Source organism: Neophocaena asiaeorientalis, unplaced genomic scaffold (assembly GCF_003031525.2).
Source record: "Neophocaena asiaeorientalis asiaeorientalis breed wild unplaced genomic scaffold, Neophocaena_asiaeorientalis_V1.1 scaffold57, whole genome shotgun sequence".
NCBI classification, from domain to species: domain Eukaryota; kingdom Metazoa; phylum Chordata; class Mammalia; order Artiodactyla; family Phocoenidae; genus Neophocaena; species Neophocaena asiaeorientalis.
In genome coordinates this window covers 1,941,181-1,955,186 of record NW_020172731.1, presented here as the reverse complement: position 1 = coordinate 1,955,186, position 14,006 = coordinate 1,941,181, and the positions used below count along the sequence as shown (strand labels likewise).

The 14,006-nt window shown below is 39.1% G+C and overlaps 2 protein-coding genes across 2 annotated transcripts in view; both read left to right on the top strand.

Moving 5' to 3' along the window:
- The window catches only part of CUNH5orf34 (chromosome unknown C5orf34 homolog), a 33,291-nt gene extending 28,463 nt beyond the window's left edge, over nucleotides 1-4,828 (top strand). The window contains exon 13 of the mRNA XM_024740377.1: nucleotides 4,426-4,828. Within this exon, the coding sequence (XP_024596145.1) occupies nucleotides 4,426-4,619 (194 nt within the window). The 3' untranslated portion in view covers nucleotides 4,620-4,828. The remainder of the gene's footprint in view (nucleotides 1-4,425) is intronic.
- A 1,429-nt stretch (nucleotides 4,829-6,257) lies between these two features.
- The window catches only part of TMEM267 (transmembrane protein 267), a 30,094-nt gene continuing 22,345 nt past the window's right edge, over nucleotides 6,258-14,006 (top strand). The window contains exon 1 of the mRNA XM_024740378.1: nucleotides 6,258-6,710. The gene's annotated coding sequence lies outside the window, so the exon portion shown is untranslated. The remainder of the gene's footprint in view (nucleotides 6,711-14,006) is intronic.

Here is a 14,006-nt window from a genome sequence, read left to right as displayed (position 1 = left end):
CTTCTTTATCAATTCATCCAACAGTGGACACTTAGGTTGTCTCCATATCTTGGCTATTGTGAAAAATGCTGCAGTGAACAAAAGAGTACAGCTATCTCTTCAATAGACTGTTTTCATTTCTTTTTTTTTGTTTTTGTGGAACGTGGGCCTCTCACTATTGTGGCCTCTCCCGTTGCTGAGCACAGGCTCCAGACGCGCAGGTTTAGCAGCCATGGCTCACGGGCCCAGCCGCTCCACAGCATGTGGGATCTTCCCGGACCGGGGCACGAACCCATGTCCCCTGCATCGGCAGGTGGACTCTCAACCACTGCGCCACCAGGGAAGCCCCGACTGTTTTCATTTCTTTTGGATATATACCTAGAAGTAAGATTGCTGGATCATATGGTAGTTCTATTTGTAAATTTTTGAGGAAACTTCCATACTGTTTTCCACAGTGGCTGTACTAATTTCTATTTCTACCAAGGTACACAAGGGTCACAAGGGTTCTCTTTTCTCCATATCCTTACCAACACTTGTTATGTCTTATCTTTTTGATGATAGCCATTCTAACAGGTGTGAGGTGATATCTCATTGGTTTTGATTTGTATTTCCCATGATGATTAGTGATGTTGAGCACCTTTTCATGTACCTGTTGGCCATCTGTATGTCTTTGGAAAAGTACCTATTCAATTCCTCTGCGCATTTTTTAATTGTTTTGTTTTTTTTTTTTTTTTGCTATTGAGTTGTATGAGTTGTTTGAATATCTTGGATATTAACCTCTTATCAGAAATATAATTTGCAATATTATCTTCCATTCCATAGGTTGCCTTTTTATTTTGTTGAAGGTGTCCTTTGCTGTGCAAAAGCTTTTTAGTTTGACAAGTACCGCTTGTTTATTTTTGTTTTCTTTGCTTTTGGTGTCAAAAAGTCATTGCCAAGACTGATGTCAAGGAGTTTATTACACCCTATGTTTTCTTCTAGGGGTTTTATGGTCTCAGGTCTTACATTCAAGTCTTTAATCCATTTTGAGTTGATTTTTGTGTATGGTGTGAGGTGGAGGTCCAGTTTTCCCAACATCGTTTATTGAAGAGTCTATCCTTTCTCCATTGTATATTTTTTACTTTTTGTTGTAAATTAATTGACCATTACAGACATACGTGACTTTATTTCTGGACTCTTTATTCTGTTCCATTGATCTATATTTCTGGTTTTTGCCAATGTCATACTGTTTTGATTACCATAGTTTGAAATCAGAAAACTTCCAGCATTGTTCTTCTTTCTCAAGTTTGCTTTGGCTATTTGAGGTATTTTTTGGTTCCATACAAATTTCAGTACTGTTTGTTCTATTTCTGTGAAAAATGCCATTAGAATTTTGTATTGTTCAATACATTGAATATTGTATTGAATCTGTAGATTGCTTTGCGTAGTATGGACATTTTAACAATATTAATTCTTCCAATTCATGAGTACAGAATATCTTTCCATTTATCTGTGTCTTATTCTGTTTCATCTAATGTCTTACAGTTTTCAGTGTACAGATCTTTCACCTTTTTGCTTAAATTGATTCCTAGGTATTTTATTCCTTTTGATGTAATTGTAAATGGAATTGTTTTCCTAATTTCTTTTTCTGATAATTCATTATTTATTTTTATAAATTTATTTATTTATTTATTTTTGGCTGTATTGGGTCTTCGTTGCTGTGCGCAGGCTTTCTCTAGTTGCATCAAGCGGGGGCTGCTCTTTGTTGTGGTGTGCGGACTTCTCACTGCAGTGGCTTCTCTTGTTGCAGAGCATGGGCTCTAGGCACGCAGGCTTCAGTAGTTGTGGCACGTGCACTCAGTGGTTGTGGCACGTGCACTCAGTAGTTGTGGTTCATGGGCTCTAGAGCTCAGGCTCCGTAGTTGTGGTAAACGGACTTAGTTGCTCCACGGCATGTGAGATCTTCCCGAACCAGGGCTCAAACCCACGTACCCTGCATTGGCAGGCAGATTCTTAACCACTGCGCCACCAGGGAAGCCCAGGTAATTCATTATTAATGTATAGAAATGCAGCTTATTTTTTTATATTGATTTTGTATCCTGGAACTTTACTAAATTTATTAGTTCTACCAGGTTTTTGGTGGAGACTTCAGCAGAATCTATATATAATATCATATCATCTGCAAATAGAGACAGCTTTACTTCTTCCCTTCTGATTTGTATGCCTTTTATTTCTTCTTTATTTTATTTATTTATTTTTGTCTAATTGCTCTGGCTGGGACTTCCAGTACTATATTGAATAAAAGGGGTTGAGAGTGAGCATTACTGTCTTATTTCTTCTTTTAGAAGAAAAGCTTTCAGCTTTTCTGTTGAAAAGCTGTTGAATATGATATTAGTTGTAGGCTAATCATATATAGCCTTTATTATGTTCAGGTATGTTCCCTCTATACCCAGTTTGTTGAGTGTTTTTCTGCATCTGTTGACATATGATTTCTATCCTTCATTTTGTTAATGTGGTGTACCACATTAATTTTCATATGTTTAACCATCCTTGTATCCCTAGAATAAATCACACTTGATCATGGTGTATGACCATTTTAATATATTGTTGAATTTTGTTTGCTAATGTTTTGTGACTTTTGCATCTATGTTCATCAGAGATACTGGCCTGTAATTTTCTTTTCTTTTAGTGTCTTTATCTGGTTCTGGTTGTCAGGGTAACTGTGGCCTCGTAAAATTAGTTTTGAGGTATATTCTCTCCTCTTACATTTTTTGGAAAGAGTTGGAGAAGGATTGGTATTAATTCTTGTTTAAATATTTAGTAGAATTCACCAGTGAAACCATTTGTGTTGGGAGGTATTTGATTACTGATTCAATTTCCTTACTAGTAATCAGCCTGGATTCAGTATGTTTCTAGGAATCTATCCATTTCTTTTAGGTTGTCCAATATCTTGGCCTATAATTGTTCATAGTAGTCTCTTATGATCCTTTGTATTGTGTGGTATTGGTTGTGATTTCTCTTCTTTCATTTCTAATTTTATTTGTTTGAGTTTTCTTTTTTCTTGATAAGTCTAGCTAAAGGTTTGTCTATTTTATCTTTGCAAAAAAAACCCAGCTCTTTGTTTCACTGACATTTTCTTTCGTGTATAAGCTCCTTCCAGGGAGATAGCAGCAACCTTGAGTAGGCCAGAGAAAGAATGTGGAGATATCATCTGCCAGCCTCCTGAGTCTCCAGAGAGGATCACATTCAGCCCCTAGGCACGTGCTAAATTAGAAGCTTTTAAAACATGCAAATAGGCATACCTCAGGCAGCAGCTTTTAAAGTATGCAAATAGCCCTCTTTGAGGGAAAGACTGGGAGATGGGTGTTTCTGTCTGCTCAGAACTAGGAGTTTTAGGGGCCTGTCCCACACTTGGGAGTCTTAAAAGTTGGAGCATTAGATCTTGGGGCAAACTGTTTACTCCTCAGGGAGAAGCTGGGAATTGTGAGTTCCCCCCTATTGTGCTAAGGGTGGGGTTTATAGTGAAAGTGTGTCTCAACCTTTCTTACCCATTTAATTGTGAATATATTCTTATTCACTCAGTGTATAGGAGTCACTCGGGTAGTTCCTGGATTTCTGACAGCGAGAATTTCTCCGTGTGTAGCTGTAGATTCAGTGTCACATTTGTGGGAGGAGGTGAGTTCAGGAACCTCCTACCTCACCAGCTTGGACTGGACTCTTACTTCTTTTTCTTATTAAACCTTTTGTTCTGTACATTCCTATCCCACTCATCTAAATTTCTTTTATCCTGTTATTTTTCCATAATCCTATTCAAATAATAAAGTAGCTCTGCAACAGAGGACAGATTCTTTTCACTCTAGATGTTTTAAGTTAAAAATACCCTACACAGGGGCTTCCCTGGTGGCGCAGTGGTTGAGAGTCCGCCTGCCGATGCAGGGAACACGGGTTCGTGCCCCGGTCCGGGAGGATCCCACGTGCCGCGGAGCGGCTGCGCCCGTGAGCCGTGGCCACTGAGCCTGCGCGTCCGGAGCCTGTGCTCCGCAACGGGAGAGGCCACAACAGTGAGAGGCCCGTGTACCGCAAAAAAAAAAAAAAAAAAAAAAATACCCTACACAGATTGTTTGTATTCCTCTCACCCCTACTTTGGTTCCCTTTTATTCCCATATCATTTCTTCATTTAAAGAAATGTTACTGAGGTTTTAATTCTTTTATTTCCTCCCTGTCACCAAACTTCCATCCAAATACAGACATACATACTCTCTTTTCCTTTCCCCCTCTTATAGTCTTAACTAGTTTCTTCATCTATAAGGGATAGACTTGATAAATTCTGAAGTCCCAACTCTATTGTGAATCCAAGAGATCTTCACAATGGAGAAATAATATTTTAATATGAAGGCTAGGCTTTCTGAATTAAAAACAATTATAATGAAAAATATGGGGAAAAAGCTCCTTAACTAAGCAACTTAGTATTATTGGAGAACAGTGGTGTCCTAAACCAGATTTCTAACAAGAAAAATGAACAGTCTTCGGATCATTGTAAACCAAAATCTTCAGAAAACTTGCTAAAAGAAGTTAATGAAAAGAGTGTATCAGTGGCATTGAAAAAAACCTCTGAAATCCTTCAGGATATTGACTGTCTTCTATCAAACTCTAAAAGGTGAAATATGGAATTATTACAATATATTATTAAACCTTGAGGATGTTATTTCAAGTGACTGGTAGAAAATTACTAGAAAGCCAAGAAATTATATATATGACTTCTGTACAATGATTTTATGAGAAATGACATTTAACTTTGGAGGTATTTTACCTAAATTGTAAATTTCAAAATATGTATTTTATTAATAAAGAACTATTTTAAAAATTTGAACAATTTCTTATCTCAGATTTGAGAAAAAATTTTATAAAACTGCAGTTGTTGCTGTTTTGTCTTGTGGAGCATTCACTATTAATCAAGTTTTTTCATTTTACTTATGCAGAATTGTATACATTGATCATTTGCTATTTAGTCTCTCTACTCCAAGTATTTTTCAGTAGAACCATGAAAAGAGAATTAGATCTTAAAAAAACAAAACGAAAAACCTTAATGTGGGCAATATTGCTTCAAGCTAAGAATCGAGCACTTTAGCTAAGACTAAATTTTATCTGGACTATCTCATGTACCAGATATTTTCATTTGTTTTGAACATCTCCAAAGATTTATGCTACAAAGTGTATGAAACCAAAAGAGGAATGAGCTCACCGAAAGTGCTATGTATTACACCTGTCTCTTGGGAAAGAACAAAACCATACATCTAAAAAGACTTCAAGATTATACCAGACATAATCAGAAATGTTCAAATGAACTTATGATTTCTTGAAAAGACCAGTCTCTTCACATAAAAGAGAAGAAGCAACAGAGGAAACAACGAGAAAAATAGAGAGCAAAGCAAGCAGAGTGTAGTAGGTTAGTAGAGGTAATGTAAGCAATTTGAACGGGCACAATGCTCTCTTTAGCTCACAATGGGCTCCCTGCCACCTTCAGGTCTCAGCACAAATATCCCTGCCTCAGAGGGGCCTCCCCCAGTTACTATTACATCACCATGTTTACTTCCTTTAGAGCACATATTTCAGTCATTCAACTTCTTTGTGGTCTATATCCTCCACTAGAACTTGAGCTCCATAAAGTTATTTTATAGTCTTATTACCAAGCATAGTGCCTGGCATATTGAGAGCGCTCAGTATGTATTGTGTAATGAACAGTCCCTTTGGGCAGCAGACTGCCCACAGAGAAAATAACTAAGTTGTTTTGGTTGCAGGAAACCACCTATGTTGTCCCTAAATAACTCTAGAAAGCCTAGACTATAAGAAATGCACCCATGCTGCCATAAGGGTAATGCCAAACTGTTACTGGATTCAGACAGAAAATATTTGTTCTTAACATGACTAAAAGCACCCAATATTGTGGTTAATGTGTTCAGTAATATTTTTAATAAGCTTTTAAGCTGTGCAGGTAAAATATGTATAATTTCCTCCCTCAGTTGAGTCTTTCCCGTTGGCTAAGAACCAAGAGTGTGACAAGCAATGAAAAGTTCTGTAACAGAAACTCAGCCACACTAAGGTTCCGTGAAAGACCTAGAAGTTTGCTTGAGATAGATAGAAGATTCGGATTCTCTATGGTCTCCTTCAACTATGTACTTAATATAATCCCATTGCCGCCCCTGCATTACATCCAACACTTGTTTTGAGAAACCAGGTAGGAAGGGGAAAGTTTCCTCTTTGAGCCCCCGCTTTTCGCCCAGTGCTTACTAGAGCCACATGTCAAGCTCGATGTCTCCTTGGTGCTCACAGAGCAGCCACCACTCCGAGGCAGGGAGTCGGGATGGGAACTGGCCACAGATCCACTAAACAAGCTGCACCTTGTCCGTCCAGTTAATCAGAATCAAGCCAGCCTTTATGTTGTCTCTTTTTCCGACTCTTGGGCATTCAGTAGTCATGATTAAGCGTTCTAGCCTTCTCACTGCTGTCCACAAGAAAAAGCTGCCCCCAACGTATACCGCACAGCGCCAAAGAGTAATTATCAAGAGCTCCCCAAGGGGGCGGTGGAGCGCCACAGAGGAGCGTAAGGTCCGCGAAGTCGCCCGGTCTTGCGGAGTGAAAAACTCTCTCCTACGCCCACCCTAAAGGATCCCATGCAGGAAGTCGGAAACATCTCTACATCTCCGGGACAGCCGGCAGCACCTCTGGGCAGAAGCCCGCGCGTCCCATATTCGGTGAGGTTAATTCGCGTCCCCGGCTTCCCGCCCGCCGCGTGGGTGCGCTGTGGACGGCGCCGGCTAAGCCGAGAATGAATCCTCAGGGTCGAGAGAGGGAAACCAACAAGGCACTTTTCACTTCCCACCCGTCGTCCCAAATGTGTCCTTTTGGGGAGCACGACGGTAGGGGAACTCGAGGTACCCAACCCCTCGGCTTAAGAGCCCTCAAGCCGCGTTCCTGGCCGCTTACAGTGGAACCAGTATCCCGGCGTCCTATCGGCCTGCGTCGCGGGCTAGAGCCGCTCAGGCCCGCGGCCGGCGTCTCTCTGGTACCGACGGAAGCGGGTGTAGAGGGGCGGAGCCGCCGTTCGCGCGGCTGGCTTGTTTCAGGGGGGAGCAGACGGTGGGTGCGGCTGATCCTCAGCGAGGGACCGGGCGGGGGGGTGACTGTATGGACGCTGCGAAACTGCGTCCTGAGGTGGCAGGCCGGAGGCGGGGACCACCTGAACCTGAAGTCTAGAAGATCCAGGTTCCCGATGGGGAAGGTGTGGAGGGGCGGCAGTCGCGTGGGACCCGAGAGCAGGCGGGGTGTGCTCGACAGACACTGGCCGGTGTCTCCGGGATCTGCGCGATCCCTGCACGGCCCTCCTGCTTCGTCGCGCCTTATAGATCCCATGGGCGTCAAGCCGTCGCCTAGGCTTCGCGCCCCTGGCGTTTCCCTGGCTCTGGGCGGGTTGCCGGCGATCTTGCCAGAGTTGCCCATTGCCACCTTACCAGCCACGAGGGCCCTTAAGGCGCCCAGGCTCCCGGGAGGCGTGATTGTAACTTGTTCCCTTCCCTGCAGTCGCCAGGGCTTTCCACCTATTTTCTTAATAGACATTTTAAAAATTATTGAATCATGCCAACCTTAGGAAAGAATGACTTTGGGAATTTGCTAAGACTTGTTGAAATTCAGAATCGTCTGTATTTGTAATGGTCATAGGAAAGAAACATTCTACATGCAGGTTACGAAGAGTATCCGTGAAAGTGAGCAAGATTTGTGTTTCCTTTCTTTGCAAATTAGCTGAATTAGATTTGGCATCTGCTTTGAGTACTATAGCATTAAAGAAAGTAAATATATATTAAGTTTCACAGTAACTACAGTTCATTGAGGAGGACTTATTTGTAAAGCATAATAAAGGCAGTTTTTGGATTCTAGACGGTGCTTTTTCCTCAGGTTTTTGTAAATATTTGTGGTGGGGTTTGGGGTGGGGGAGAAGGGGTGAAGCAGAAAAGGACATTTCTGTTGGGAATTTGCTACCTCTTATTTTTTTGGTAGGAATAACGTCAGAGATTATTAACAAACAATGCACAACAGTGTGTAAAGTAACTGGCTAAGTATGTGTTTGTCGAGTTAAGGAAAGGGAGGATTACTGCTAGGTATACTTTGAAGACCCCATAGTTGATGGCATAGTACTCTTATGGGAATGGTGCGTGGCAGAGTTTGGCCATTGCCGAAAATGGCTCCCGCAAGTCATAGAGAGACATTTATGATCTGGGTAACTGGCTGTTATGGCAGAGATCATTCCAAATAATATCTTCAGTTCACAGGCTGAGGATTGCTAACCTGCTTACCCCCTGTATTAGTATAATGAAATATTAAACACCTTGAGCACATTAACTTCATGCATGACAAGTTTAACAAAATTATAATTACTGCTCTTAATGAACTTACCCAACAAAAGTGAATATGTAAAATAAAGGTATTTTACAGTTTAAGAGGTTCTGGAGTCCATTCTATTAATGCGGGAGGAGCAGGAAGTGGAAAAAGGAATCAGAGAGAAGAAAAATGGGACACTTAGGTGTTCTAGTCAGAGACAATAAATAAGATAAAGTACAACTATTAAATTACTGTCTCATACTCAGAATCTACTCTAAATATCTGCACCAGTAGTTGGAGTGGAATAGATGTCGGAACTGTGTTTCTGGGACCATAATTATACCTTTCTTGAAAAGAGAAACTACTGTTTGAGCTATCCATGCTGCATAACCAATTACTGTACCCCAAAACTTAGAGGCTTAAAACAGTAAACAGTTATTATCTCACTGTACCTTTGGGCCAGAACTTTTGGAAGAGGCTTAGCTGGATGGTTCTGCTCAGGGTCTCATGAAGTTGTAGTCCAGATGTTGGCAGTGCTGCAGGCATCTGTAGGCTTGACTAGGGCTGAAAGGATCTGCTTCTGAGTTCGCCCAGGTGAGCTTTTTGTTCCTCTCTCATCAAGCAAGCTGTTTAAACTTTCCATTTAAAATGCATTTTGTGCTGCCCCATTATGTGTATCTGTTCCTATTCATAAACTACTACAGTATATAGACATTTGGAAAACAGTAAGTTTTTCTTTTTCACGTCGCTTTAAATTTGGATCATCATTTAAATACTTTAAGTGATCTTTTCTTGTTTCACTTTGCTCATGACACTTAATTAGCTACTCGATCCTTTTTTGTATCTGAACTCATCGAGTAAAACATTAGGTGAGTACATTTAAATATATTTAGTGATGACAAAAATTGTTTAGTGAGTAAAAGAAGATGGATGTAATGAAATGGCTTTATAGAGACATCATGCAATTTGCAATTAGGTGTATAATGACCTTTTGTCTGCTTTCTAGGATGAGACTTGACAATAAATTTGCAATTAAATGCATAGAGAAGCATAGTTTGAGCGGCAGAAGAGCTTTTCTGTTAGGCCTCTGTGTATACTGTGCCCAGCCTACGTTCTCCTCACAACTCATCCATCTGACTGGCCTTCTTTCTTCTTAGGGCTAATTTACAGGCCACGGCTTACCGAAGGAGGGGGATATTGCTCTGCGGCTATACCTCTCTGGCTTGGTCATTAATTCAAGCTTTCTGTGTCCCAGTTCCCATCCAGCTAAGGGGATAATGATATTATCTTTGGTTCAAAGGAATATTTTATGAACTTTAAAATTATATGCACTGAGCCTTTAAACACATTGACTTCTTTATCCATTCAGGTGTCAGATGTTTACTTTGCAAAGCAGAGACCTGATTCATGATGTGTGGAACTATAAATCCTAAGGTATATGGAAAGGATTCATGACCTTGGAGGTTTCTTTTGCATTTTGGTCATATCTCTTGGTTGAAAGTATCTTGAAATCATTATTTCCTAATCCTGGAAGAATCTGTAGACTATAACTCAATCTTAGTGCTTTAGAGAACAATTTTCATTTTTCCAAATGACTAAGAATTTGAGGATGGTTTTAGATTCCATTGTCATTAACAAAATAGTTGTTCTCTGCAAAGCAAGTATTCTTCACACTAATAAAAAAACTTAAAGGAACCTGCATAAGTTTATTTCATCTGGAGATACAGAAATCTTTCATACAGGCTTTTCATGTACCAACTAATACATAAATGTAAATACATTATTTTTATATTATACTATAAATTTGATGTGAGATTTGCATACAATTTTATTAATGTTATATATTCTAATTTATTAATATTTATAATGTTATAAATATGTTTCTACATTTTTAAAAATTGTACTTTAAGAAACTGAGCTTAGCATCATGGTCTGAGTTATTAATTACTTCTAACTTTTCAAAGGAGCTTTATTGGTTTTGTTTTCATGATAGTAATAGCATTAAAAATTTTTATGAAATCAAAAAAAAGGGAAAAAAAGTAATGATCACATGTAAGCCCACTAGTGAGAGGCAAGCCAGTTGAACAGCCTTCCAGATTTTTTATTCATATGTACATATTTTTAACAAAAATGTAATATTTTAAATATTATTTTTAGGCTACCTTTTAAATTTTAGTATCTATTGAGCATTTCCTATGTCAACAAATATGGGAATAAGTATTTTTTTAATGACTGCATAATTGTATGGAATTTATTTCACTAGCCCTGTATTTTGGACACATAGTTTCTGATTTTTCCTTATTATAAACAATGCTGTGCTGAACATCCATGTGTAACTCTTTGTATTTATCTAATTCGTTTCTTAGGATAATTTCCTAGAATTGGAAATCCTGAGTCAAGTGTTTGCTCATTTATTAATCATTTTTGATACATATTGTCAAATTGTCTGCTAGAAGAGTTATACCAATTTATACAACTGCTAATACTGAGTGATCGTTTCCCCACCACAAACAAATCATTAGCAATCTTTCGTCGATCTTATGTTGAAATCTCATTGTTTTAAATTCAATTGATTACCAATAAAGTTGAAATCTTTTAATAGTTTTCTTTGACTTCCAAATTGCCTTTTCATAGACATTGCCATGTTATTATTGGGATACGTATTTTTTCTTCTTGTTAGTTTTAAAAGCCCTTAGTAAAGTAGGGCTTCTAATCTTTCTCCATCATAAATGTTCAAAATTTCCTCCATTTATTAGTCTTTAATTTTGACATGCAGAAGTCTACATTTTTATATAGTTATGTCTATCGGTATTTTTTTTATTTTTATTTTTATTTTTTGTGGTATGCAGGCCTCTCACTGTTGTGGCCTCTTCCATTGCGGAGCACAGGCTCCGGACGCGCAGGCCCAGCGGCCATGGTTCACAGGCCTAGCCGCTCCGCGGCATGTGGGATCTTCCCGGACCGGGGCACGAACCCGTGTCCCCTGCATCGGCAGGTGGACTCTCAACCACTGCACCAGCAGGGAAGCCCCCAACTCCAAGTTTTGAGACCAAAGAAACAAATATGCCAAGAATCTTTTATGACAGCAGCAGATAGGGCAGTACTAGCAACAATGCCAATGATAATATGTGGTGATGGGTCAGGCAGTGTAAGCTGGGCTCAGGGTCAGAGAGGTCTTCACCACAGGTGTCTGGTGTCATTTTCACTGAGGTGCTTGAGGCAGAGTTTGAAGCCTGGTTCTTGAAACCTGGCAAGTCTGTGATTTCCCAATATCCTTTTAATGGTTTTTGCTTTTACTTAGAGTCCTTTCTCTTCCGTGCACTTAAGAACCCTAACTGACACAGGATCTGAGTGAAATAATTGTTCCTTACCAATTTGGAATTATACATACATTTCCGCCTTCCCCAAACACACACTTGACCTGTCTCAGACTTTGCATTTACCTTTCAGTATTCATATTACAATGCTTTTGCAAGTTTATTGGCATTAACTCTTTCGACTGCCAATCTGAAAATGTTTTGTGAAGTTGCTAAAAGAAAATCCCTTTTATGATTTTGATGAGAGTTACATTAAATTTATAGATTAATTTGAGGAGGATAAGACCATCCATGTTGTCTTCTTCCTCAGTAAAATGGTCTGGCTCTTGTATCAGTAAAGTTCCATCAAAGGAGCAGAACTACTTTGCGTGCTAAGGAATAAGAAGTTTAGACCTGCTGTAATCGTGGGGCTCGGAGGGCAGGTGCTGCAGGCCGTTGCCTCTGAGTCTGTTTTTGAACCTGAAGCTGCAGCAAGTCGGGAGGGGAAGGTAGATGTGGATGAGAACAAGGACAGAATGGAACCTGCACTGGCCTCTCACCAAATCCAGTTTTGATGCTGTGGGTGACCTGCAGGAGAGGCTGGCTCTCTTGACCTTGGGGCTGCACATACAGGCCCAGGATTTGGAGAAGCTGAAGGAAGATATGGTGAAGGCTGAAGGAGCTGCAGGCCTAGCTGCTTGCTCATGCCAGCAAGGTGAGCTGACAGATCAGCGGCAAGATGTGCGAGCTCCATGGTGCGTCCAGCACCAACCTTTAGAGTTAAAAAGTGTGGCTGCTGCTTCACTTCTGCCTTCCAAGTCCCATGTACAGTGTCTCCTGTAGCCAGCACTACAAAGAACTATAAAAGGAAGGGGATTCTCGGAAATGTCCTTCCAACTTAGCTGCGTTAACATAGCACAAAGCCACCAGAGCTCTAAACAGCTGATTGATAAAGCACAGCTTTGACATTTTCTTCACATGCATTACCTGTTTAGTTTATTCCTTGATGTTTGAATTTTTATTGCTGTTGTGAACGTTCATTTTCCTGTATTTTCCCCTTATGATTATTGCTGGTATATTAATAATTTATCTTGAATTAGCCGCCTTTTGCAACTTAAATTTTAACAATTTTCAATTTATTCTCTTGGATAGGCAGTCATTTCACTTACAAACTAATATAATTGTTTTCTTCCTGATAAGGTAATGACACATTTTCTCTCTCCCTCCCTCTATCCCTTCCTTGCCTCATTACATTGATTAAAACTGCCAGAACAATATTATAATAGCTGTACTGTTTTGAATTTAAAGGTAATGTTTCTTGGTTTTCATTCATTTTGGTTTCTTGTAACCTAGCAGTTCTTAATGTTTAGTGAACATAAGAATTACCTGGTATTCACACTTGCTAAAAATGGAGATTTCCAGGAACACATGCTACATTTTACTAAATGCCATTTAATCATTTAATAGGCAATACCTGGTGGATAACAGATACAGTGTATGATGATTTTTATTTAATTCATTCAATAAATACTTGTTGAGCATCCACTGTGTGCTAAAAGATAGTGGTGAACAGATAGACAAAGTCTGCTCTCTGAGCTTTTGTTTTCTTTCCTGAAATGTTTACAGAGCATAAACACTTGAAAAGTAAGCAAGTCTTTTGGCTCTAACAGAATTATTTGCACCACCATTTAAGCTTAGTTTCGTCGAGCTAATTAGGTCACTATTTTTCTTTTAAGCAGTTTAAAAGTGATGAATTATATATTGCATTGTGGTCAGAGAATTTGGCCTGAACATTTCCACTTTTTAGATTTTGTTGAAGTTTTTCTTGTGGATGAGTAAATATGTAATTAAATTTTATAAATGAGCCACAGACATTTGGAAATAATGTGTATTCTATGTAATATACACAGTTTTAGACCTGTATATGAAATAAAATTTGTAATTAAATTATTCAGACTGTCTATATCTTTTTTTTTTGCTATTTGACCTAATTCATGTAAGCACGATTTGACATGTAAGCATCTTCTTATCAAACTTTACTATGACTTGAATATTTTATCCCTTTTAGTCCCACTAAGTCTTTTGCCATAAATTGTGATTGATGGTAGTATTACCACAGCTGCTTAATTTTGTTTGTGTTTTCTAGGTATGTATTTTCTCATCTCTTTATTTTCTATATTGCTAAGACTTTTTGTTTGAGATGTTTTCTTATGAACAGTAACTTGGGAGATATTTACTTCTGTTCCAATCTGTCTCTTTATAGAGAAATTTAATACATTCACATATATTATAGTATTTGTGTTTGATGTGTTTGTTTCCTTTTTTACTTTTTTGGTGGGTGGGGGTGGGAGTAAAATTTTCTTCTTCATTTTTTTCCTT